This window comes from Rhinatrema bivittatum, chromosome 3 (assembly GCF_901001135.1).
Source record: "Rhinatrema bivittatum chromosome 3, aRhiBiv1.1, whole genome shotgun sequence".
Taxonomy (NCBI): Eukaryota; Metazoa; Chordata; class Amphibia; order Gymnophiona; family Rhinatrematidae; genus Rhinatrema; species Rhinatrema bivittatum.
Window position 1 is genome coordinate 162,029,800 of NC_042617.1, and position 27,191 is coordinate 162,056,990.

At 45.9% G+C, this 27,191-nt stretch overlaps 1 protein-coding gene across 5 annotated transcripts in view; it reads right to left on the reverse strand.

Moving 5' to 3' along the window:
* Window positions 1–27,191, reverse strand: part of BIRC6 (baculoviral IAP repeat containing 6) — a 1,045,545-nt gene that overhangs the window by 488,941 nt on the left and 529,413 nt on the right. For 4 of the 5 annotated variants that reach the window (XM_029593898.1, XM_029593899.1, XM_029593897.1 and 1 more), the window contains exons 52-54: window positions 12,688–12,944; window positions 12,139–12,247; window positions 9,287–9,508 (exon numbers count right to left, since the gene is read on the reverse strand). In XM_029593898.1, the coding sequence (XP_029449758.1) occupies window positions 9,287–9,508; window positions 12,139–12,247; window positions 12,688–12,944 (588 nt within the window). The remainder of the gene's footprint in view (window positions 1–9,286; window positions 9,509–12,138; window positions 12,248–12,687; window positions 12,945–27,191) is intronic. The other variant, XM_029593901.1, reaches the window with a different exon arrangement.

Below are 27,191 nucleotides of genomic sequence, written 5' to 3' on the forward strand. Positions count from 1 at the left end.
TTCCCAGGGATTCCGGATCTCTTCTGCAACTAAAGAATCGAGGGACCTTCGTATTGTGAGATGCGGCCAGCAGGTGATGGGAGGCCCCAGTGATTTACTATCAGTTGAAATGCTTTGGTTGACAACCCCCAACTCTCCTGGGTCCAGACTCTCCCTGCTTAGAAAGTATGCTCTGACCACGTCTTTTCCTGCAATGTGGGAGGCTGAGATCTGTAGATGTACTTCTGCCCACTCCATAAGGAGGTCCATCTCCTGTTGACACCTGATGGCTCTTGGTTCCTCCAATGGCGGTTGATGTAAGCTACAGTCGTTGAGTTGTCCAACATTACATGGACCGCTTGACCCTGGAGTCTGTGGCTGAACTGTAAACACACAAATCTGACTGCTTGGGCTTCCAGGCAACTGATGTTCCAGTGGGCCTAATTCTTCCATCCAATGTCCCTGGGTCGTCAGCTCCTGACAGTGCGCCCCCCAGCCCCAGAAACTCACATCTGTCGTGAGAACCAGCCAGTTCAGGGAGGACAAGGACACGCCCCTGCTCAAATGAATTTCCTGCAACCACCACTGGAGGCAAGATCAGACTTCCATCGATAAGTAGAGACGAACCGCATAGTCTTGGGACTGTGGGTTCCAGCATGATAGCAGAGAGCGTTGAAGTGGATGCATGTGCGCCCTCACCCATGGTACTACTTCCAGGGTTGCTGCCAGCAAACTGAGGACTTGGAGATTGCTCCACACCGTCAGATGTACCATGAGGTCGGAAGAAAAACCTTGCCTTACCTGGTGTCGAACTGGACTCCCAGATACTCCAAGGACTGGGAAGGTTTGAGACTGCTCTTGGCCAGGTTTACTACCCAACCGATTGCCTGTAACAAAGAGATTCCCCTTGTTGGACACCAAGAGGCTCTCTTCATCAGACTTGGCCCAGATCAGTCAATCATCCAAGTATGGATGCACCAGGATCCCATCTTTCCTCAACCCTGCTGCCACGACCACCATAATCTTGGAAAATGTTCTGGGGGAGGTGCATAAGCCAAAGGGAAGCACCCAAAATTGATGTCAACCCAGTACCTCAAAACATAGGAAACACTGGTGTTCTTGTCGGATTGGAATATGTAGGTAGGCCTAGGATAGGTCCAGGGAGGTTAGGAACTCTCCTAAATGTATAGCCATTATCATGGAGTGTAAGATCTCCATACAAAAATGAGTCACTCACAGGTAACTGTTGACACTCGAGGTCCAGGATGGGATAAAAAAAGAACCTTCCTTCTTGGGTACGACAAAATTAATGGAATAATGCCTTGTATTTTCCTGGGGCATAGGTATTGGGATCACAGTCCTCATCCTGAGGAGCCTTAGAAACTTAATTTCCACCTCCTGCTTCTTGTGCTGGGAGTGGCAAGGAGACATCATGAATACGTCCCAAGGAATAATGTGGAATTCCAGCGCATATCCTTCTCATATGACTTCCAGAACCCATTTGTCCGATGTGATCTTGACCAGTTGTTAAAACAGATATACAACCCCCTTATCTCCTTGTCCCGAAGGTGAGTCGGTAAAATTTCATTGGGGGGTTCGGGATGAGCCTGAACCCCAACCTGTCTCTCTCTTGGGCTGCTGGGTATGAAAGAACTGAGACCTTCCCCAAGGGGGTCGAGGCTTCTGAAATGTGGAATTTCTGTAAGGGTAAAAACACTTGGAACCCCTGGAACAACCCTCTCAGGGACGCTGTAACTGCTTCCTCTTATCTTCCGGCAACCAGGGAACTGGAGATTCGCCCCATTTCCTGACCTGCCTTTCTAACTCGCTCCCGAATAGAAGTGATCCTTTAAAGGGCATCTTTGTAAGATTAGTTTTGGAGGTTGCGTCAGCTGACCAATTCTTCAGCCATAGCTGTCATCTGGCTGCCAACACTAGGCCACTCCTCTGGCCAAAGTATGGACTAAATCAAAGCCTGTGTCTGCTAAAAAGGCGGCAGCAGGTTCCACAACCGCTCTAGAATTCACACCTGAGCAATCCACCTCCTAACAGAGAAGCAGACACGAGTGAGCCACCAGAGTGCAACAAGAAGCAATCTGTAAGGTCATTACTACTGCGTCAAAGTCTTAAGGATAGACCCAATCCGTCTAGCGTGTGCATCCTTTAAGGCCACGCCTCCCTCTATTGGGATAGTAGTTCGCTTAGAGATGGCACAGACCAGTGCATCCACTTTAGGAAAACATAAAATTTCTCTTACCATTGGGTCCAGAGGGTATAGAGCTTCCAACATTCGGCCCCCTTTAAAACTTGCTTCTTGTGCATTCCATTCCAGATCAATCAACTCCTGGATAGCATCCATCACTGGAAAGTAGCAAGAAGCTTTCCGCAGGGAGATCAGAATGGGATTATTTTTTGCTTCGGTCATAGAATCTGCCCCAGGTACTCCCAGCGTCTTCAGGGTCTGGGAAACCAGGGCTGGAAAATTTGTCCCTGTGAAAGAACCATAACATGGTCCAATACATTCCAATCCAGGGGGAATTTCCCCATCTTCCAAGGAATCTAGGTCCTCCTCTTCATTCGTGCCATCTGGGACCCTACCAGGGATACCTTTGGTAAGGCGAGGAATGCCTTGGGGTCCGCTGGTAGGAATGGAAGAGGGAGGGGTCACAGATGAGGTTCCATCCAGACATGGGCCAGAGAGGCAGCAGGCTGCGCCTGTACAAAGGCTTGTAAGTTCCTGGAAAAACTCCACCCAAGAGAAGGCAGCCAGATCATTGCCTAGTCCAGTGATGGCCAACGTTTTGCGCTCAGTGTGTCAAAATTCATAAAAAAACCGAGCATAACTTGGGTGGTGTGTCACTTCTAGAAAAATCCATAATTTTGTGATATTTGTAGCTCTAATATTAATAACAAAAAGTTATAATTTAAATATATGTTCTGTATTTATTAATAAAGCAAAAGCAAATAATTCTTTACCTTACCTGCTTAGTGACTTTTTTGTTGCTGAATTTCATTGGCTAAATCTTCAATTAAAACACTCTCACCCCCTCCCCCCCCCCCCCCCCACACACACAAACTCTTACTCCCCTGGATTTTCTCATACACTCGTGCTCTCACACTCCAGGCAGGCTCCCATTCATTTTCACACCACTCCCGCTCCATCCTCCAGGCAGGCACCAATTCATTCTCACACACACACACCCCCCCAGGCAGGCACCCATGCATTCACACACATACATCCCCATGCAGAGTCCCATTCATTCACATGCACACACTAAAGGCAGACCCCTCTCTTTCTTTTGCCAGCAACCTCGGAGCCTCTCTCATTCCTCTGCTGCCGCATGGCTATTGGGGAGGTGCCGATTGCTGCTACTGACACTGAAGCCCATTCTGCTGCCTCCTCTGTGCAGGCCCCATGGGCTTCCACTTTCTCCATGCTGATCTCGTACATTGTGAGACCGCATAGAGAAAGTGCTATTCTTGCACATTCCCAAAGATTACATGTGCCAATCACTAAAAAGTAATTTATTTTGTTTTTTACCTTTGCTGTCTGATCTTCGTTTTCTAATTGGTTGGTCACAGGCTTTTTTTCCCCCACCTTCCATTTCTTATTTTTTTTGCCAATTCCTTTTATATTGTCTTTTTTTCTGTTTCTTTTCTCTCCATCTTCTTCCCTCAAACACACAGGTTCTCATTCTCACATCCATTTCTCTCTCACACACACAGGCTCTGACTCTCATATGCTCTCTCATACAAGCATTCATACACAGTCTCTCACTGGCACATGCAGTCTGACTCACACACACAGGCTCTCTCACTCCCACATGCTGTCTTGCTCAAGCACAGGCTCTCACTGGCACATGCTGTCTCTCTCACCCACAAAGAGGCTCTCACATGCTGTCTCTGAAAACATTCAGGTCCTCACTCTCACACACAATCTCTCAACTCATCTCATACACGCACACACACACACCCTCTACAGACCCTCAGCCTCTCTCTCACCTCTGGGCCTGCTCTATGGCGGCCCTGCTACCGGGCCTCTTCCTCTTCTCGGGCTGCTGCAACTTGAGATTCGCGGCGGCCCGTAAACGCAAGCGCTGCTCCTCTTCTGCACGCGCTGATGCTTCTCCTCCCTCCTGCCCACGCGGGTCCGGCAACTTTTACTTCCGGGGACGCACAGACAGGAAGGAGGAGGAGCATCAGCGCGTTTAAACGCGATCTTTTTCTTCGGGCCGTGGTGACGTGAGCCTCACCACGGCCCTGCCGATCTGCCTGTCGCTGCGCCTGGGGGCATGGGGGGGGGGGGGGAAATACTAAAAAACTAGTTTTAAAGGGTCGGCGCAGCTGATTAAAAAAAGGCTCGGCGCAGCCGATAAAAAAAAGAAATTCCCGATAGTCCACGAAATGCTGCGCGTGTCAGCAAAAAGTCTTGGCGTGTCACCTCTGACACACGTGTCATAGGTTAGCCATCACTGGCCTAGTCCAAGAGGTTCTGGGGTGGGCCCAGCTGAATTTCCCTCTCCCACAGATTACCCAGTCAAGGATGTACTCAGGGCCAGCGTACTGCCAATTAAGGCTGTGACCAACCCATCATCTGAATGGGAGGAGCCTAGCTTAGCAAAGTCCGCGGCGGCCAACTCTCTTTGGGCTTCCTCACAGTGCTGACACAAGTTGGATTCTAGGTCAGGCTGTAAAGCCCCAATATGACCAGCAATGTAGAGAGTAAGGCACTTAGGTTTCTTGGTTGCCGGTACCACTGACTGCAGTGGCTGTGCATTCAATCAGCTCACGCTTAAAAATTTATGCGCACAATTTACATGTATCTAGGCACGGTGAGGTGCACGCACACTCTGTGCGCGCAGCCTTCCTGTATCACTTGCTTTCGAAGTTATGTGCGCAGGGACACGCCCATTACGCACACAGCACATGCTCAGAGCCAACACACTTTGCACACTGACATCTATGGAGGGCAATACAGAATGCACAGGAAACACGTGCAAGATGGCACTGCCGTGGCCTATCACACGATGTGCCAACCAAGCCTGTAGCGGGTCCTAGCCCATTGGGGGTTGCTCAATGTGCTTGGAAGCCCAATTCCCTTTACCGCAACAGGAGCAGGAAGTTGTTTACCATGGCACATCGAGCATGAAGACTAGGGAGAATTCTATCAAAAATCTCTCTAATCGTCTCTGAATTGAAGGTAAATCATCAAAATCTTTTTTTTTTTTTTTTTTTTTTAAACTTACCTGGGTTCAGCGATTACCAGCTGAGTACAGAGACAGTTCTCCAGCTGCGAGGGGCTAGGGCTTTGGTTATCACCGCCATACTTGGCTTCTTGTACCCGCTGCCTTTCAGCTGCCTAAGCAGTAAAGTACACACCGGGAACCAGCTACCGAATCAAGGCACACCGCTGAGGGATCTCAGAAATCACCTCAGGAATTCTCAACTGGGGGAGGAAACTTAAGGTATCACACCGCAGGAGAACGGAACTCAATTTTCTCCAATTTAAAAATTAAATTTCTCCTTCCAAAAAGTAAAACAATCCCCATAGGGAGAGGTACCACCATCAGCTGGAGACGGAGAATGCTGGTGGTATATGTACTGTGATGTCAGCTTTGCAACCTGACCGTCTCCATCTGCTGGAAGGGGAGCATAACCCACTGGTCCCGAGTCCATCTGGCTACACGCTAGGAAATTACCCGTTTTATTCCACTCATGATTTTATAGACCACTATCATATTCCGTCCTCAGGGAGTGGACCGGCAGAATCTCATTGGCACCATCTAGAACCTCAGGCACTCCAAAGCACCTCTTCTCTAGTCTATTTTCTCCTCAAAAGGCCAGACTAGCCACTGAAATGATGACCCTCTCTCTGGTCGATACCTTCTTACCTCTTTGAACTTGTCTCTGTAAAACTACATGCAAAGCTCCCTAGACCTATTTTCTGGCAACCTTTGGAGCTTCGTCTCACCACAATCCTTCCCCAGTTTGTAAGGTCTTTCCTGAATTAGAAGCTATCCATGAAATGGCAATTTACTCAGTTGTGCCACAGTTGCTGTGTCCACCGATGAGCTCAGAAACCACAGCAAACACCCAGCTGACAATGCTGCTGCCATGCCCCTTGCTTATGTCAGAATGAGGTCATATAGGGTATCTAACACATTTGACACCTCAGTCTCTAAACTCTCAGCCTCCTTAGCCATTGCACATTTTTCCATGGACTCAATCAGAAGCTGTTGGACCCAGTGTAGGCAGGCTACAGAAACCCACCTGCAGTGTTAGAGAATGAACTCAAAAGGTTCCTTAAGGTGTACCTTAACACTTCTATCTTGTAAATCCTTCAATGCTATGCTCCCCTTCCACTGGAATCATATTCTTCTACATCACTGCCATGACCAATACATCCATCATTGGGAAATTAAGCTAGCTTCTCTGGCTCTTTCATGGCTAGGGTATACAACCTGGCCATCGCTCTGCCCATCTTAAAGCTGGTCTCCAGCATGTCACAGTCTGCTAAAACCAAGGCCCTACTAATTCTATGCAAAGGAAATGCCTTGGCTGGTCAGAGACCCTTCAGGATCATATCTTCTGCCTGTGTAATCACAGACACGAGTTCCTCTTTCTTAAACAGTTGTCTAAACAGTCATCATTACCACCAGAAGTTCTCCCTCCTCCAGGGTTTATCCCTTGGGATCACTGTCACCATCATCCTGTCCCCACAATTTAAAACATAAGGATTCAGAGGCTGAAGCGCAGAACCTTGCATCCTACTTTAACTCCTGCTCCCAACTGGATTTCTTAGCCTGGATTGGGCACCAGATTCTTTGGAAAGAGGCAAAGATAAGAGATGGTTGAAGCCAGCAAGGATCCCTCTTCAGGTAAAAAGCCTGATGCCTTAGGACAAACTCTGGAGTAAATGGAATGTTCATAGACTCGGAAAAATAATCCCTCGGAGCTTGCCTAGATCCACCCTCCTCACGGTATCCCCTGTTCAAGTTGCAGGGAAAAGGACAGAAGGCCCAGGGAAGTCATCATCCACATGGATAAAAATGGCAGTAGTACCTGCCATTTTTTTTACTTGCTTTTTTTTTTGGTAGTAACAAAGCTTTAGGGTTTTTTTTTTTTGGTTTTTTTTTTAGGTAAAGAAGGCTCGGGCCGGGAAAAGGAGGGAACCAAGACCAGTAGCCCTCTGGCCCCTGGCAGTGATCAAATGAGTGAGGGAGCCTTAAGCTTTCATCTCAGGAGCTGCTTCCAATAACATCAATTCCACCGATATAGGGCTATGCTCAACTGAGGGAAGGAGAACTAGTTTTCACCATAAGAGCTGCCCACCAGAGTTTTCTGCTCACCCAGACCTAACCAGGCCTTAGCTTACACCACAAGATCCTTACCTACCATCTGCTGTAGGAAGAGAATACTGGCAAATCAGGCAGGCTGAGATTAGCAAAGATGCCTATAATGGGTGATCTCAGTGAGCTGCCTTTCTCCATCGCCATCTGCTGGTTGCTGGGCCTAACATTCATCTGGATTGGTCTGATTGGATCAACAGCCCAACTCTCACACCTACCTTCTACCCAGTGGGGGGTGGGGGGAAGCAGGGAAGAAAACCACCCCTGCAGCTATCCTGGCTCAACTCAGCTTCTCCAATGCAGGCATGGCAGAGGCCTGCAGCCAATTAATTCCCAGAATGAGCAGCGCTTCCTGTGCTCAGCCAGAGATGCTATGTCTATGGGTATGCTACACTCCCATGGAACTCTTCTGGCATCTCTCCGACAAACTTTAGCCAAACCAGTCGGGAGACTCTCTCAAATAACCCCCCTTCCCCCCTCTGCCCCAGGACTCTGAAGACAGGCAAGAGCTCTCATCTTTCCTTCACCCCCTTCTTTCTTTTTTTTTTTATAAATTAACTTTATCTTCTCTCCTGCAGAGCCAGTCCCTTCAGAACAAGCCCTAAAGCCAACAGAGAGACTAGGATGGCTCTTCCTTTATTTCTGTTGATAGCAGATGAGGAAGAGGGAGCCAGAGAACTCTGGTTATCAGAAACCCCTCTAGAGCTAACAGGTCAGGGACAGTCAGAGGCCGCTGACTTCTTATCTCCCACCGCGGCACCTCAACTGGAGGACTGCCTGCAAGTCCCAATCCTCCAGGAGAAGTTTCATCAAACCTTTCCAGGCTGCATGATCTAACTCGAGACAGAGAATACTGAGAACTGCAGGTGGTACAGAACATTATAAAGGGGAATTCAGCAATCTAGTTATATGTTTCCACATTTTGGAAAGAATATTAGCAGGCAAGAATCAATTTTTACCACTGTGCTTAAACCTGTCTAGTCCAACTAATCCGAGTCTATCACTGTGAAATTTTCAGGCAAAGTGGGGAAAATCATTTCATGGAATTCTTTTCAGTGTAATTTTTAACCAATTATTTCCAGTGTGTACCACTGAGACAAATGCAGGCAAAAGGACAGATGGCTAAAACAGAGTATGTGCTTTTATACCCTAAACCTGCGCATCTCTCAATAATCACAACACTGCCCTGAGGTTAGTTATTAAGTAGATTACAACTGAAAAAGGTCATGTGAGAAAATTAACCTGCAAAATATTTCAGAGTTAGACTTGCAAATCATCATAATATGATAAATGAACTTCAATCCTGCAGACATATTACTTTCATAAAGGAAAAGTCAATGCATCACTACTGAGGTGTAATAGGTTAAACAGAGACAAAGGAATAAACACTCCACACTCCAAAATGTTAGTAAAAGTATTTGGACAAAATTGTTGATCGTAAGAGATTTCTTCTCATATTGTGCACTGAACATTTTCCAAATATAGTGCCTTAAATAAAATCTCAGTCAAATTTTTGAGGGTAATGGTGGAATGCAAAACCATCTACTTAAAATACCTTACATTAACCTGATACCTCAATCAACTAATCTGATTCAGGGATTTGTATTTGACAGATCTTACATGGAGTACTACTAAGGGACAGGGTCCTTATATACTTCACTCACAGTAAGTAGCTGTACTCATCTAGAATAGAAAACAAAAATTTGCAAATTGTTTACTCTTTTTTTTTTTTAAACACCCTTAACCTTTGAGTCAGGCTCCTCTGTTAACACATATGGATCACAGAGTTGTATCAGCTCTAACCTTCAGGCCAGATATAGTCACTCCCAGAAAGTCAGTCAGCAATATTTCAGTGAAGTACAAATTGTCAACCTTTTGCAGATGGACCTTTTTGTGTGCTGCAATTAGTAAATTAAATTTTAGCTATGTAAATGTAATATTTTACTAGAAATACTTACTCAAACAGTTCTCGGTTCAGCAATGCAGGCAAATCATATTCAACAGGCAATTCATAGCTATGCCACAGAATTGCTGCTACACAGTGCAAGTGGGAAGGGGACGGCATCAGGAGACCATACTCCCTACTGGAGCTGTTGGGGCAGATATAGCTGGTCCAGCCACTTCGTTTCATGGCAGCAACTTTGGCAGAATCATTAACCCACTTCAGCAAAGTCTGAATTCTAGGAACAGAAATGCATAGAAAACCTATCAGAAGCTGACTATGTAACTTAAAAATACATACATATCACCTACAGTGTAATTTAAAGAAGCAAATTACACTGTGAAAGTGTCGCTTGTCATTTTGGCAACACTTTTTCATCTTCACAGATCAGACACACTTTTCAGCATTGAAGGAAACAGGAAATAGATGAATAAGGGGAAAAAAATCTGGGTACTTGCTAATGAAAGCTAACCCTCATTGCCCCAGTATAGGCTGGTTTCAAATGAGCTGGAAGCCCAAAAAAGGAAGTAATAGCTGGGCCAAAAACTTGAGACATTTGCAACATGTATTAAAAGTTTTCTGCACAGAAGGCTCTGAGTATATATCATTGTCTGTTATATGTATATAAGCAGGCTTTAAGTTGTTGCTCAATGGTGGTGTTTATTCTAAAACCATGAAAGAGGATTACTGAGAATTAAGCAAATATGAGCGATTATGATATATGATGCGGGGGGTGCTGATTCTTTAAGTGGGATGCAGGATGATTGGTATGACTGAAGTATGAATGGTTTTTAATAGGGGTGATGGTATAATAGCATGTGCAATATATTTATAAGAAATTTAATAAGAGCATTTTCACTGGAAAATTTATTTGAAAGTAGTAAACATTTTTATTGGGGTTGTGCAATATATATTTAGTATTTCTATTTATATACATCATATATTTCTAATTACAAATAATAATATATACTCAGAGCTGCTATACAGAAACCTTGCAATAATTCTTGTAAACTTGTGAGCTTCTGAAAGAAAGACTTCCTCAAACAACTATGCTTAAAATACCTGCTGTAGCTACATTTTACTACATTTGGGTTTTCATAAAGCAAAATAATTCCTCTATCTGTCCCGTCACCAACAGCACCTGACATGTTGCACTATATGAAGAGAGAAGCCCTGCTGGCTGACGGTAGAAAGAAAAGCATCTTTCCAGACTGGATCCTAGACAGCCTTCTTTTTGCAACGTGCCATGAAGCATGAAGTTCCACTGACTCATTTCTCCCCCCACCAAATCGCATTTCCTTAACACCACAACTTGGCAGCGTACCACCACCTCCACCAGAGCCAATTCTCTTACGTCGAGATTAAGGACATAAGAAAATCTTTAATGGGACAATTATGACTGGATACTATAGGCCAGTTGGAAGGTTATGGGTAATGAAACCTGCTTAATATTGCAGTTTTCCATGCACATTTGTAATTTTGATATGAAATATTTTCTACACATTGATCAAGAGATGAGAAACTGTATTATATATTTTCCTTTACAATTTAATATGGGAATGGTACAACAAAAGTGGTATTAAAAAAATGTGACACACCACACGTGCTATTCAAAGGGCGACCCAGATGCAAGACATGAGGGGAGGAGGCAACCCACAGCAGTGTTCATTAAGGCCTTGGAAATGGGTGCTTACAGTAGTTTAGTCCTTGGCTTCGGCATGCCACAGAACAGGTGTGATTGATCTTTTGGTGAGGGGGGGGGAGAGAGAATGGCTGCCATAAAAACTGTGATCCCTCCCAGTCACAGAGTGGCACGAAGGGCTTGTTTTGAAGAAATCTTCTTTCCAACTGTCAGGCCGATACAGAAAAACGCACGGGAGAGCTGGCGAGTGCCCGCTCTCCCGGCGTGCGCACAGGCCACTCTCCTGGGCGCGCAATTCAGGAGTGTGGCCTATGCAAATTAGGGCCCACGGTAAAAGGAGACGCTAGGGACACTAACGCGTCCCTAGCGCCTCCTTTTTGACAAGAGCGGCAGCTGTCAGCAGGTTTGACAGCCGACGCTCAATTTTGCCGGCGGTTCTCAAACCCGCTGACAGCCATGGGTTCGGAAAATGGACGCCGGCATATTTGAGCGTCCATCTTCCGACCCGCGGGCCGATTTTACATTTTTTTTAATTTTTACTTTTTTTTTTTTTTTTTTTACTTTTGGGGCCTCAGACTTAATATCACTATGATATTAAGTCGGAGGGTGTACAGAAAAGCAGTTTTTTCTGCTTTTCTGTACACTTCCCCGGCGCTGGCAGAAATTAACACCAGCCTTTGGGCAGGCGTTAATTTCTGAAAGTAAAATGTGCTTGCATGTTGCAGACGCTATTAGTTTCGGGGTGGGGGGGGGGGGGGGTTGGACGCTCGTTTTCGACACTCTATTATCCCTTACTGAAAAAGGGGTAAAGCTAGAGTGTCGAAAACGCACATCCAAACCTGGGCTAACAGCGCACTGTACTGTATCGGCCTTAAGTCTCCTAGCTAGCGAAGCCAAGGCATCCTGGCATGTCATTTGGTGCAGAGGAGTATACAAAAAGAGAAAAATAAGGATATTTTTTTTAAAAGGGCATTTAGTCCTCAAAATAGAAATTGCAAAGCAATCTTTTATTCACTTCAAAACTGTAAAATAAAGGTATTGTGAAAACAAAATCACCAAGTCATCAAAATAAACTCATTTCAAATCATTGACTATTAGAAATAATAAAAAAAAATATGTCCTTGATACCACCTGAGTGACCATTTTCTGCATTATGGCAGTTCAGCTTTAACAATCATTTTGTTTTGCTTAAGGGCATGAACACTGCCCTCAGTCCCCTTCTGTACCTGTCTTTTGTCCCAGGATCCTGAGTTGTGCCAAGCTGGTAGAGAATATCTATTGTGGAGTCAGAAGACAGGCCATTTAGTCTTCCAAAAAGTAAAGGGCTATTCAAATCTTGCCACATGCAAACAAGAAAACAGAAGAGTCAATGAAGGTAACTGCAAATTTTTATCACAGAAAACGTAGCAGCACATTTTCCACAACACACACTAATCTATAGGGTTTTAATGGATGGAGATATTCTCTTTGCTAAATCAGTTGCCACCAAAGTACCAAACACAACTACCTATGATGAATCACAGCAATTCCATACACAAAAAAGGGTGGGAGAGAAGGGAAATCAATATATGGATTTATATACACATTGCTGAAAAGGATAAACACAGTTTAAAGTTTGTAACACTGTACTAATGTGACTGAGTAATTTACAAGGGTGGCAATTTTCATTCTTTGCTTTGCTGCAAATATATAATTTGATTAAGAAAGATGATTTAAAACACTTACTAAACATTTACATAAAATCAAAGCCCAGAAGCAAAGCAATAAATTCTCACCTGTGGGATCGCTGCCTGATGCGGCACAGTTCCTAAGAAGAATGTCAATCAGTTTCAGACCTATCCTGGTGGACTGGAGCCCAATCTTTACCAGCACAGCCTCGATGTTTGGCGAATGCATACCACAATATGGTGACATGAGCAACGCAGCACAAGTCTGCAACAGGTTGGCTGTGGGTGCTGCAGCACTGGCCATCATTGCTTCCAGATCACTGATGTGAGTGAGGCAGTGATGCAGTAACCTTAACCAACCAATACTGAAACACAAATACCCACAAAATAAATTAGATGGCATAATGGAATCCACACAATCCAGCTTGTCAGATTTTATATCTACATTTCCAGCAATAAAACCACTGCTCCAACAAGCTGATACATTTTGAGAGCGCTCATTATGTAACTTCATAGAGTGCCTAAAGGAACTAGATGGATCTTTGGGCACAGTCCAACTGGATTTCCCATTTCAAGCTTTCTGCAAAGGTAATCATGCATGACCTGGATTATTTTTAAATCCTCTTCTGCAGTGGTGCAAGTGGACTGATACTTCTGAAAGTGCAGTGACTGATAATTTTGCTATATCCTGGCTAGTTACAAAGCTAAAAATCCAGGTGCTTTGTTACCTACAGCAATGACAAGTGATCCTCTCAGTAACTGCTAGTTTTACCTTAATGAGTACAGTCTAAAATACAAGTGAAGAGCTATTTGTTTAGAGAGAGACCACTACAGGAAAAGTAAAAGCATCTCATTTAACCACAAGCATCTTAGCTCTCCAGACATAGTTCATCACAATAACCCAATAAATCAAGTGCAGGGCTGCAGCAGAAACATTTCATTTTCTCCAGCTACTTTCCAGTTAAAATTTTCTATTAAAATAAAGTATTTCATATGCACATTTAAAGCATAAACTAGTCAACTATTTTAGCAAGCACAATCTAAATTATTTGTACTCAGGTTAAACTACTGGTCTTTTCATCCTAACACAGTTTGTGATTATTCTATCATATGCTGCTTAAACCTTTTTGGAGCTACAAGTAATTTTTACACCACATATCTGGGTACATATAATCTTCATAGCGGACATTATTGTAAGATTTGTTTTTTGTTGATAGTTTTTAGTGAAATACTTAATAGCACACTTAGGAAAAAAAACTCCCTACTCTCTCTCAAAAGCTTATGGATAATGGGCCCCATTTTTTTTTTTTTTTTTTTAAATTACATGTCTGATTTTCCTTCACGTTACAAAGTTAAAAAAAAAATCTGCACTAGTCTCACATATACATGGCAAAAAAAAGGTACAATTAATTTCCAAAGGACAACATCCTTGTAATGAATACTAAAATTGCTTGGTGTACCCACATGGTCTTACAATGCTGAGATGAGAAGTTTAATATAATCAGAAGTAGTGGTAGAACAAAAGTCTCAAACCAGTATTATTGCCTACTGTGGAAAATTACAAGCCAAAAGATAGACTTGTTCAAAGATTATGACATACACACCATCACTGGTGGAAATCTCCCAGAGAATTTACATACCAGAAAAAGCTGTAACAGTCATGGGCCATCTAACTTTTCCCAGTGTTATACATGTAATGCCAAGCCATGCACACGAGCATCACGAGTAACCATACACCCAAGTAATGGCCTGACCGTTGCCCACTTTCAGAAGGGGGGACCTCTTTGCCACAGCAGGTATCCGGTCTGCTGGCGGTCACACCGTCAACTTTCTAGCGGTCACTACTTCCTGTCATTGTAAGGGCGAAGGGCTGAAATGGGTGCAGGGTCCTACGGCAGTGTGTCACCCCCCTCCACAGAGCCCCATGGGATTGTGTAGGCTGACATACCCTCTCCTGCACCAAGAGGTGGGCGAGACAGCCTATTGGGGGGCTTTCACCTGGGGGACTGGGGACCAGTAGGGAGGATAAAAAGCTTGGGTAGTGGCTAGCCCAGCCTATTTCTCCTTTGTCACAGGGGCAGGCAGGTTGCTGCATGCTGTAGGATCAGGCCTGCCCACATGTAAAAAAAAAAAAAAGTTTTCAGCAGCAGCTTCTGGGTGCCTATGGTCTTCCTCCTTTGCTACATCGGCGTTTCCCATCATTGATGAACAGGTAAATTTTGCCACCTATCGGGTTAGCCCCGATCTGATTCGGCAGCCCCAGCTTGTTGCACATCACATGTCACACAGAAGGGCAGCCACAGCCCAGCAGGTTGCCAACCAAGAATAATCCACTGTGGAGAAATAGAAGAGCTCTTCCACTGCATGAACAGTGGCTAGCAGTGTGTGCACCTGGGGCGAGGTCAAGGGCTGCTAAGGAGGAGGTAGGACAAGACTCCAGCCGGAACAAGGCTGGTTTCGGGGGATTAGGGCAACCCAAAATCCAAGAGCTCATCCAGGGGAGGCTGGAATGGAACACCATGGGCTAGCCCCAAAAAGGCAGAAGGATGAGATCATGCAATCGAGGCAATGCGACCCCCTCAACCAGTCCATCAGTTGGGCATGAGTTGATGCCCAATGGGCAAGAGCAGTGGTAGGGTCCTCCCCAGGCAGCAAGTTACTGTTCACCCCCATCGGGTACCACCCCGCCAATGGCAGGGTGATAGGACCTCCCTCACATCCTGGCATGCCCCTGGGCTTGCCCTATGGAACAGGAAAGGCAGCAATTCTAGGGGATATCTGTTTCCCCTAGTGTTAGTCCTGGGTCAGAGGCTGGAGGAACTTCAGCGGCTCAACCTTCTCTGCATAAGTTATTTGCCTAGGCAGCTCTGCTCCAGCAGCAGATGGTGGCACTCACTGAAGGTGCATCCCAGCAGAGAGGTGAAGTACCACAGCAGGTGACAGGAGCAGCTGAAAGTGACTCAACAATTGAAGTGGAAGGTGAAAGTTCTAAAAAGAAGTGCAAGCCCGAGACAGGAGAAGCTCCTCTACAGACAGCAGTAGTTCCTCTAGCACGTCTAGCTCAGGATGTGCTACAGCTGCAGGGGCTACATCAAGACAGTTGACAAGAGCCAGCTTCCTACCCTTGATGAAAGTGAAGTCAATGGGTTAAATACTAATGGAGCCTACATGCTTTACCTAAGCTGTGCACTCATTATGGAATCAATACTGATTTGTAGTCATTATGGAAATAATGCTGATTATTAGTAGCCAGTGTCAATAGTTTTAAGACTGATCTTATTTCGTGGGCTTTTTTTTTTTTTTTTTAAATTATAAGTCTGTTTTGGGTTGGGTTTTTTTCGGTTTTAATGTTTGGTGTGTTTGTTTTTTGGATTTTATATTTAGTGGGATACAAGAATTTTAAATAAATTTCATGCTTTATTTATTTATTTAAAAACTTTTCTATACCGTCGCTAAGTTATATACCATCGCAACGGTTTACAAATAGGCACATAGACTAAGATAAGTAAATGTAGGTTATCATACATTCTAACAGGTGCCAATAAAGTTTGGTTACAATTTTATAAATAAAATCATTATTTGAGTATTGTTGGTCAAGTCCAGGTATATTATTGCATTGCCACATTAAGTGATTGCAATATGTGGATATCTTTTCCTTACTCAAAGGATGCAGGAATAGGAGTGAGAGTGGGAGTGGGGGGGGGGGGGGGGGGGGAGAAGACAGCTGTAGAAAAAAAGGTGCCATGCAATATATTTAACTGGGTGTACTCCTTTGCCAGATTCGTTACTATAGCCATGAAAGCAAATCCCACAGAATTGTATGCATTGTAGTTGTATCTTGATACCATTATGAATGCAAAAGTGAAGAACAAAGGCTTTGCATGGTTGAATTATGAAGCGCAGATGGCAGATCTCTCAGACATGTACAGCTTAATTTGTACAGAACTACATTCCAGACTGTTCCTGCCACTTCATTTCAGACTTAAATGGCAGAGCAGCAATGGTGTTCTGTTCCAGCCCCTACCCTTCAGACAGTCTCTGCAGCAGGGAAGAAGAGAGGAGAGGGTGAACCTGGACCACAAAGAACACCCTACCCCCTTACCCAGCCTCTTCCCTCCTGTTTTCCCTCCCCTTATCCACAAGGAAATGGAGCAGAAGGGGTGATAATGAAGCAGAAGCTGCAGAGCAAAAAAACACAAAAAGGGGCTGAATTAACTCAGATTTGAAATTTATGAGCAATAATGCCAGTCGTCAAAGCTTCAACCATGGCCTTGATAAGCACAACATCTCACAAGTTTTAAACTTGTGATAATTCAACACGTTTTTGGCTCTGTTACCCAGGGCTTAATTTGTGGTGGAACAATCAAGAATGGTGTTCAACCATAACTTTTCTGATGATAAATCAGTTCTGGTTCTCCCCAAAAACAGATGGTATAAATCAGTTCCAGCTCCCTACAGAAAGAGTACAGCAAGTGGTGGCAGGATCATTTCTGGCCCCCAGGCTCCAGAGAAAGCAGAGTGTTGAAGCTGCTTCCCCAAGACGAGAGCAGTCACATAGCCTTGATTTTTCTGAAATTTTCAGACATGACTGAAAGGTCATGCCAGAAGATGGGAAGGGGTGAAGAGAGATGACATGAATGACTGTCTGCAGGATATGTTTTATATATATATATATATATATATATATATATTTATATATATATATATATATGTGAGTGTGCGTAAGGGTGTGTGTGTGTGTGCGCGTGTAAGAGAAAGTTCACACCTGACTCCTTCACCAGGTTACATCCAGCCCTGGCTCTGCTCCCTTCCATGCTTTATATTCCCTCTTTACAGGCACTTCAAAAGCAGATTACATTCAGGTACTGGAGATAATTCTCTGTCCCCAGAGGGCTCACAATATACATTTTTACCTGAGGCAATGGAGTGTGAAATGACTCGCCCAAGGTTACAAGGAGCAGCAGCAGCAGGATTTGAACCCTGGTTTCCCTAGTTCACAGCCCCTTACTCTAACCACTAGGCTACTACTCCGTTGTTTCCCACCCCACCCCACCCCAAACCACACCGACTCCACAGTTCCACTTCCTGTGTCTATAAATTAAGCTTTGTCTGGGGGTCACATGTTGGTTCACTGGTTCACTCACATGACCTCCAGGCAGTCAATGGGCATGGGTGAAAAATCCCCCTTTTAAGGTCGTCAGCACCAATCCCAAGGCTAAAAAAAATCCTGCCACTGCCAAGGCAAAGAAAATCCTATCACTGCCAATGCCTAATAGATTAATCGAGGTATGTGCACTGCTACCAAGTGCAAATACAAACATATCTATACAGCTTGTGCGCAGTTAGCCACTCAAAAAAGGTGCACCTAATCCCCTTGGAGGAGGCACCAAATATTGAAGCAGTTTTCCTTAGGGCACCTACATTGGTTCACTGGGAATGGATGGCGAACTACTTGTCTGCACATCAGGCATTCCAGCCACACTTCATATCTAATGCACATTTTGCCCATCGCTATGCCAGCGTGTGATCTCTGAACTATCTGCAGGGCATATTGTGGGACCTTTTCCCACTGGACCTTTCTGTCACAAGGTGTTATCACCTCTAGCAGTGGTACCTAAAAAAGAGTCAGGTAAGTACAGGTTGATTCATAACCTTTCATACTTAAAAGGTTCATCATGAATGACTAACCAACAAGATCAATGCTCCATGCAATACGCCTCATTTGTCAGCATAATGGACATGCTCAAGTAAAGTGGACCCTTGATGACCAAGGCAGATACAGTCCACATGCTGGCTATTCCTGATATACCCAGACAGCTTCCTTTTGCTCACATTCCAGTTCAAAGGTACAGTCTATTTTGACAGGTGCATGCCTATGGACTGTTATATATCCTGTGCTTACTTCAAATTGTTTAGCACCTTTGCGTCCATTGTGCAGGGACTCCCAACATTGGGACTATTTCTTACTTGAGGGTCCCGATGCTTCTTGGACCTGCCATGACCTGTTATCTTAGTTCCAATAGTTGGCCTCTGAATTTGGTGTCCCTTTGGCTGCTGGCAAGCTTGAGGGTCCAATCAGATGCTTTACCTTCTCAGGCACTGAGTTTGATTCCGTAGCAAGGGTGTTTACACTTTCATAGGACAAGCTAGCCAATTTATCCATTCTTATCAGTTTGACTCTGGTGGTCAAGAAGGTCATGCTGAGTCAGCTAAGATTTCTCAAAAAATCCCTTGCATTTGCCTGCAAGATCATATATATGAGGCGCACTTTCCTCCGCAGCTTGATGATAGCAACAGTAGGAGTCAACAGGGACCATCACCGGATACAGGTGTTTGCTTCGTTGCAGGATGACTTGGCCACCTGGGATGCCTTTCTGGCTGGGTTTAACTTTTATTTATACATACATATTTATATACTGTCTTCCAGATAAAATCATCCAAAGCGGTGAACATTCTATTCTATTCTGACACCTGATCATCCCAGCACTCAAAAGAACTCGCAATCATAATCCTCCTCTTTCATGCTCTCCTGATGTACCCTCCTTTTCTACCCCTCCCTGCTCACTCCCTTGATCCGTTAAGTTCTTTGAAAATGTTCTCCGCAATATTCTGTTATTCAACAACTAAGAAAATATGTTGATTGTTCACAAAACCCTACTGTTCCCAACTACTATGTTAACTCCATTTGATTGTAAGATAATTGCATATGTTGGATGATAATTGCAGATTTGTAAACCGTTATGATGGCTCTACCGAATAACGGTATATAAAACCCTACAAATAAATACATAAATAAATAAACATAATAATAAAAGGGGTATCTATGTGGCTGCCAATACCTGCAGGCATTGACAAACTACATTTATATTCTGATGCCTCTGGGGAAATCTGTTTCAGGCTTTTCGAGAGTTGTTCCTCACAGCCACATGGCTCCCAGAGAGAGGCCATCAGAGTTAAAACAGAGTTGCTTACCTGTAACAGGTGTTCTCCAAGGACTGCAGGATGTTAGTCCTCACACATGGGTGACTTCATCGCATGGAGCCTGGCATGGAAAACTTATGTCAAAGTTTCTGGAACTTTGGCTGAGCATCCTGAGCATGTCCAGCATGCCATAATCCACACATTCATGCTGGGTCCCTCTTCAGTCTTGTAAGATAAATTTATAATATAAACAAACAAAAATAGGAGAAACCCAACTCCACGGTGTGGTGGGTGGGTTTCTTGAGGACTACATCCTGCTGTCCTAGGAGAACACCTGTTACAGGTAAGCAACTCTGCTTTCTCCTAGGACAAGCAAGATGGTAGTCCTTACAAATGTTGAATCCCTAGCTACAGACTGCTCCCCCAACAGAAAAGGAGAACAAGCAGCACCAACCAGGTGCCAATGGGAAAAACAACCACCATGCTGTTGGTAACAGGGGGTAGACAACTTGAACCCAAACACCAGGCCCTAGGCAGGGAGAGTTGGGTTTTCACCTTAAAGGAAATTAGTTTCTTACCTGATAATTTTCGTTCCTTTAGTACCACGGATTGGTCCAGACTCCTGGGTTTGGCCCCCCCTCTAGCAGATGGAGACAGAGCAGTTACCATAACAACGCTCTGCCTATAAATAGAATGGTGCCACCTACAGTCCAGCAGTATTACTCAATGTCAAAGCAGAATATCTCATCAAAACCTCTTGAACTATGTACAATAACCCTTTAACAAGAAAAAAATAATTGGTCCACTTAACCCTCCTGGGAACCGAACCTGTAGAACCACTTGGACAGACAATCGCAAATTTCTTCAGACCTAAAAATTATCACCCAATTACCTAATAACAGAGCGGACTCTCCCTTACTTCCATGCCTCTGACGGGCGGGACTCTGGACTGATCCGTGGTACTAAAGGAACGAAAAATATCAGGTAAGAAACTAATTTTCCTTTCCCTGTACGTACCCAGATCAGTCCAGACTTTTGGGATGTACCAGAGCTACCTTACCTGGGATGGGATCCGGAGAGGCCCGCTCGAAGCGCACCTTCTCCAAAACCACCGGAACCTGGTGCTTGGACATCCAGTCTGTAATGTCTCGCAAACGTATGCAAGAATTTCCACGTAGCCGCCCTGCAAATTTCCTGTGGAGAAACCATCTGGGACTCTGCCCAAGACGCTGCATGCGAACAAGAAGAGTGAGCCCTTAGACCAACAGGAAGAGATCTACCATGAAGGAGATAGGCCGAGCTAATAGTTTCCTTCAGCCAGCGAGCTATGGTAGTCTTGGAGGCCATCTGACCCCACTTGGAGCCCGTCCAGAGCTCAAAAAGATGGTCAGAAACACGAAAGTCATTTGTAGCCTCCAGATAACGGAGCAATGCTCTGCGAACGTCCAGCTTCCGCAAATCCCTAGACAAGGGATCCGAATGGTCTAATTCCACGAAAGCCGGAAGCTCCACCGATTGGTTGATATGAAAGGAAGAAACCACTTTCGGGAGAAAGAAAGGCACTGTCCGTAATGAAAACTCCCGACTCCGAAAACCGCAAAAAAGGTTCTCTACAGGAAAGAGTTTGGAGTTACGACACTCTATGAGCCGATGTAATGGCCACCAGAAAGACTACCTTCAAGGTAAGATCCTTCATAGTCGCCCTCTTCAAAGGCTCAAAGGGTGCCGAGCATAGAGCCGTGAGAACTAAATTTAGACTCCAAGATGGACAAGGAGGCTTCAGTGGAGGACGCAAGTGCTTTGCTCCCCTTAAGAAACGAGCCACATCTGGATGTGCCACTAACGCTACACCTTGCACAGAGCCACGCAAACAACCAAGAGTCACCACCTGCACACGGAGGGAACTGCACGACAAGTCCTTGGACAGACCAGCCTGAAGAAAACAAAGAATATCTAAACACTAAGCCTCAAAAATCTTCCATACTCTAACATATGCGAGGTTGGTGGACGTCTTACGCGATCGCAGGAGCGTAGCCACTATGGCTGGAGAATAGACTTTTGCCCCGTAACCATCGCCTTTCAAAAGCCATGCCACTAGACAAAAGTGAAAGACTTCCTCAAAACAGACGGGCCCTTGATGCAGCAGATCTGGACTGTCTGGAAACCGCAGCGGACCCATCACCACTAGATTGAGGAGGTCTGCAAACCATGGGCGTCTGGGCCATTCCGGGGCTACGAGGACGACCTCTGCCGGATGGAGCTCTATTCGCCTGGGTATTCTGCAGATCAACGGCCAAGGTGAAAAGACGTACAGTAGAACTTCGGTGGGCCAGGGCAGGACTAGGGCATCCACGCCCTCTGCTCTCGTCTCTCTCCGACAAGCGTAGAAACGCGGAGCCTTGGAATTCCAAAACGTCGCCATGAGATCCATGCTGGGCGTACACCACATGTCGCATTTTAGTTGAAAAGTTGCATCTGCTAACTCCCATTCCCCGGGATCTAGGCAATTTCGGCTGAGAAAGTCTGCCTGCATGTCGTCCACGCCAGCAATGTGAGACGCTGCTGTGCTATGTGCTGTTCCACCCAGCTGATCAATTGATGAGCCTCGACTGCCACTGGCTGACTTCTGGTCCCTCCTTGACGATTGATGTACACTACTGTGGTTGCATTGTCCGAGAGAACTCTGACAGACCTCCCCTGAAGGAGAGGACGAAACGCTTGTAACGCTAACCAAACCGCTCAGGTCTCCAGATGATTGATCGACCACTGTGACTCCCTCTGGAGACCAAAATCCCTGTACAGATTTCCCCCGGCATACTGCCCCCCAACCGGAGAGACTGGCATCCGTCGTGACCACCGTCCAGTCAGGCACCTCCAGGGGAACACCTCGAGTTAAATTGTCCGTTAACAGCCACCAATCGAGACTGTACCGCACTGCATCCGTCAGTGTGAGAGGAAGAAGAAACAGTTCGGAGACGGGATTCCAGCAGGAAAGCAATGCGGACTGTAAAGGCCGCATATGAGCAAAGGCCCAGGGAACCAGTTCCAAGGTTGAGGTCATTGAGCCGAGGACTTGCAAGTAATCACGGACCCTGGGAGGATGCTTGAGTAACAAGGCTCTTTCTTGAGCCTGCAATTTGGAAATGCGTTCTGAGGAAAGAAATACTCTGCCCTGCTGTGTGTCGAATAAAGCCCCCAAATACTCCAAGGACTGAGAAGGCACGAGCCTGCTCTTGGATAAATTGACCACCCAGCCCAGCAACTGAAGCAGATGGAATACCTTGTGAACCGCCAACCGGGCCAGAGGTTCAGACTTCACTCGAATCAGCCAGTCGTCCAGGTAGGGATATATCAGCAGCCCTTCCTTCCAGAGATGGGCTGTCATGACTACCATTACCTTGGTGAACGTCCTGGGCGCGGTGGCCAGCCCAAAGGGCAGTGCTCGAAACTGAAAATGCTGACCCTGTATTGCAAAACAAAGGAACTTCTGGTGATCCAACCGGATGCCTATATGAAAGTACGCCTCCATGAGATCCAGGGATGCCAGAAACTCTCCCTATCGCACCGAGGCAATGACTGACCGGAGTGTTTCTATGCGAAAACGTGGCACCCTGAGGCATCTGTTCACTTGTTTGAGATCCAGAATGGGCCGAAAGGATCTCTCTTTCTTTGGCACCACGAAGTAAATGGAATAACGGTCCTTCCTTCTTGCCTCTGGAGGTACTGGGACGATTGCTCCTAACTGCCACAGGTGCTGCAAAATTTCCTGGTCCGCTCTTCGCTTGGTTTCGTAACTGCAGGGTGAGAAGAGAAACCTATCCTGAGGACGCCGTGCAAAATCTAAAACATAGCCTTATCACAGCCAGCACCCACTGGTCCATTGCTACTTTGGCCCATTCCTCGAAAAATAGGGATAGTCTGCCCCCTACCACAGGCACAGAGGAATGGACCGGTGTCCCTTCATTGTGAATACTTAGCCCCCAAAGTACACTGGGAATTCCCATCTCTGCCGAATTTTCTGCCACAAAAGGACTGGGACCAGGACTGCTATCTAGTTGGTGCCTGATGAAAAGAAGAACTGGGCGCTCTAGCTGGCCAGAAACGGCGATTCTCTCTGAATCTGGCCCGAGACGAGAAAGCACCTCGTGACTTAGGTCTGTCCTCCAGCAGCCTATGGACCTTATTCTCTCCCAGAGATTGAATCAGATCTTCCAAGTCCTTTCTGAAAAGCAATTTACCCTTGAAGGGCAAAGAACCCAGCTGCACCTTGGAGGACACGTCCGCCGACCAGTTTCTTAACCACAGGAGTTTCCGAGCAGAGACCGCGGATACCATGGACCTCGCTGACGTCCGCAACAGATCGTGAAGCGCATCAGCACTGTAGGCCATTGAAGCTTCTAGCCATCCTGCTTGGGCAGCCTCCTCATTGGAGAAACCCACATTAGCCTGTAATTTTGAACCCAGCGCAGACCCGCTCGCAAGGCAAAATTGCTGCACATGGCCGCCCACACTCCCAGTGCCAACACCTCAAAAATCTTTTTAAGCTGCACCTTGAACTTCCTATCTTGCAGGTCCTTGAGTGCTGTATCCCCTGTGACCAGGATCGTGGTCTTCTTGGTAACCACGGACACCGCTGCATCCACCCTGGGCACTCGTAGCAGCTCTAAAGCATCCTCCGGCAGAGGATATAGCTTATCCATGGCTTCACTCACCTTTAAACCGAGATCCGGGGTATCCCACTCCCGGAAGAGCAAGTCTGTAGCCGAAAAATGAAAAGGGAAGGAAGTAGCAGGGCCTTTCAGGCCCAGCAAAACCGGATCCATCACTCCCAGTTTGGATTCCTCAGGTGGCCCCTCAATAACCAGCTCAGCCAAAATAGAAGAGATAAGAGGACCCAGCTCCTCCCTTCTAAAGAGATGGACCACCTTAGGGTCGTCCCCTTCCATCTCATGCAAGCCCCTCGCTGAACCCTGCGGATGCACATCAGCGTCAGCATCCACCCCCTGCGGGGGCTTGGACTGAGGGCCTGGGTCCCCAGGGTCAGTATCTTGATCAGAGGTATCTGAGTCAGTCTGAGGGACTCCTGTTCGGAGAGGGTGCTTAGGTCTCGATGGGTCAGCAGCCTCCTGAGATCGAGAGCATTTCTTGGAAATAGGCTTGGACTCCAGATAGACTGATTTTAAGCCAGACTGCTGCTTCCCTGATTTTTTTTACTTTATAAGCTTTACGGAGCAGTAAAACAAAGTCCGACGAGAAAGAAGAAGAGGAGGAGTCAGAAATCCACTCAAGGCTATACTCTGTTGCTGGCAAATCATGATGCAAAAGGACCCTTTCACCTGGGAATTTCTGCTGAGGAGAAAGGAGGCGGTAAAAACCCCTCCCCCATCGCAGCACAAGTGGCAGCTCTGAAAGACTGCAAAATGGCATCCGTTCCAGCGCTGAGCGGGAACAGGTCAGCACCAGCTTGACCTGCAGTATCTGAGCACGCAGTAACCCAGGTAGATTTAGTTTTGACTATTTTGACAGCATGAACCACCCCGGAGGACCCCTCCCCAGCCCGGCAAACACGCCGAGCAGAGGCCCTCCTATGAACGGCGTGGCATGAAGATCGCAGCATCGAGAGAAAACAGAAATTTACACTGACAAGAAAAAATTTAAAAAATAGCTCATCCCCGCTCCAGGAAGGAGAAAGCCACCGTGATACTGCCGGCCGAATGAAAAGTTAAATTTTTTTTTTTTATTTAGAAACCTGCCCAGCAGTGGTCCAAGGTGCTGATTCCAGTAGGGGGGAGTGAACCGGGCTCCCCGGTGTCACACCCAAAACTGCCCAAGAAAGAAATTAGAGTCCTCGACCCTCTTATGCAGCTGCCTCACGACCAGTGGGGGATGGCCCTCTCAGGACCTCACAACCCCCTGGGAGGTTGAAGACAACACTGCTACAATTAAGGTTTTTGGTTTTGTTTTTTTAAGCCAAATTGACTAAGAAATAAGAAAAGGAACCAAAAAACCACCTAACTGACTAACTGATTGGCACACCCACCATCTGCTGGAGACAGAGGAATACTGCCGGACTGTAGGTGGCACCATTCTATTTATAGGCGGAGCGTTGTCATTTATTTATATATTTTTATATACAGACATTAGATCTGTGATGTCACATCGGTTTACAGAAGTACAGAACTGAAATAAGCGGGGGGGGGGGGGGGGGTTCTTATTTCTTACAATGAAACGTAATAAACATAACTAGTCTAGTAGTTATTAGTCTAGTAGTTATGGTACCTGCTCTGTCTCCATCTGCTGGGGGGGGGGGGGGGAGGTCAAATCCAGGAGTCTGGACCAATCCGGGTACATACAGGGAAAGAGATTCCGAAGGACAGACTGTCCAAACTTAGTGTCACGTCTGACATCCCTATCAGACAGTACTAAGATGTGAATGTGTGGAAAGAACTCCATGTTGCAGACCTGCAGATCTTCTTAACTGGAACTGCTTGCAAGAGGGCCACCAATGTTGCCATGGCTCTGACAGAATGAGCCTAGACATGACCCCAAAGATGCAGTCCTGCCTAGGCATAACAGAAGGAGATGAAGACTGCTAGCCAATTGGAAAGTGTCTGTCTGGCAATGGCAACTCCAAACTTATTCCTATCAAAAGAAATAAAAAGTAGGATAGATTGTCTATGGGCTTCTGTCTGCTCCAGATGGAAGACTAATGCTCTCTTGCAATCCAAACTGTGCAGGGTTCGTTCATCTTGGTGCAAATGGGGCCTAGGGAAAGAATGTTGGCAGGACGATTGACTGGTCAAGATGGAAATCTGTCACTACCTTAGACAGGAACTTAGGGTGCGTACACAAGACCACCCTATCATGATAAAACTTAGAATAAAGTGGATAAGTCACCAAGGCCTGGAGCTCGCGCTGACCCTGTGCACTGAAGTGACCGCCATAAAAAATATGACCTTTCAGGTCAGGTACTTCAGGTCACAAGAGCGCAGTGGCTCAAAAGGAGCTTTCATCAGCTGAGTTAACACCACGTTGAGGTCCCAAGACACAGCGGGAGGCCTTAGGGGAAGCTTCAATTGAAGCATGCCCTGCATAAATTATGCCACTATCGGCTGTACAGAGATGGGCATACAAATCTACACTCTGGTGGTATGCGCCAATTGCGCTGAGATGAACTCTAACGGAGTTGGTTTTCAAGCCAGCCTCCGACAGGTATAGAAGGTAGACAAGCAGTTTTTGGTGGGGCAGGAGAACGGATCTGGGGCCTTCTCACTCCATATAGAAAAACTCTTCCACGTCAGTCTGTAGGACTTTTTAGTAGAAAACTTTCTTGAAGCTACCAGGACCAGACACACATCTTCAGAAAGATCGAGTGGCTGCAGGATTAACCTCTCAACATCCAGGTTGTAAGTGACAAGGCCTGGAGGTTGGGATGCCACAGCCTGCCCTGATCTTGGGGGAAGTACCAAAACTGATCTGTTTCTGGATGGACAACTGCCGAAGAGGAAAAAACCAAATCTGTCTCGGCTGAGCTGAAACTTGCTGGCTCTGTTGAATTACTGCCACTATGGACGCCAAGGTGACCGCCCTGGATCGAGGCAGGGAGGCTTTTGTCTGAGCCATGTCTAGCAGGGCTCTTATAAAATCCAAATGAGGTGATGGGCTGAGATGGGACTTTGGGTAGTTGATGG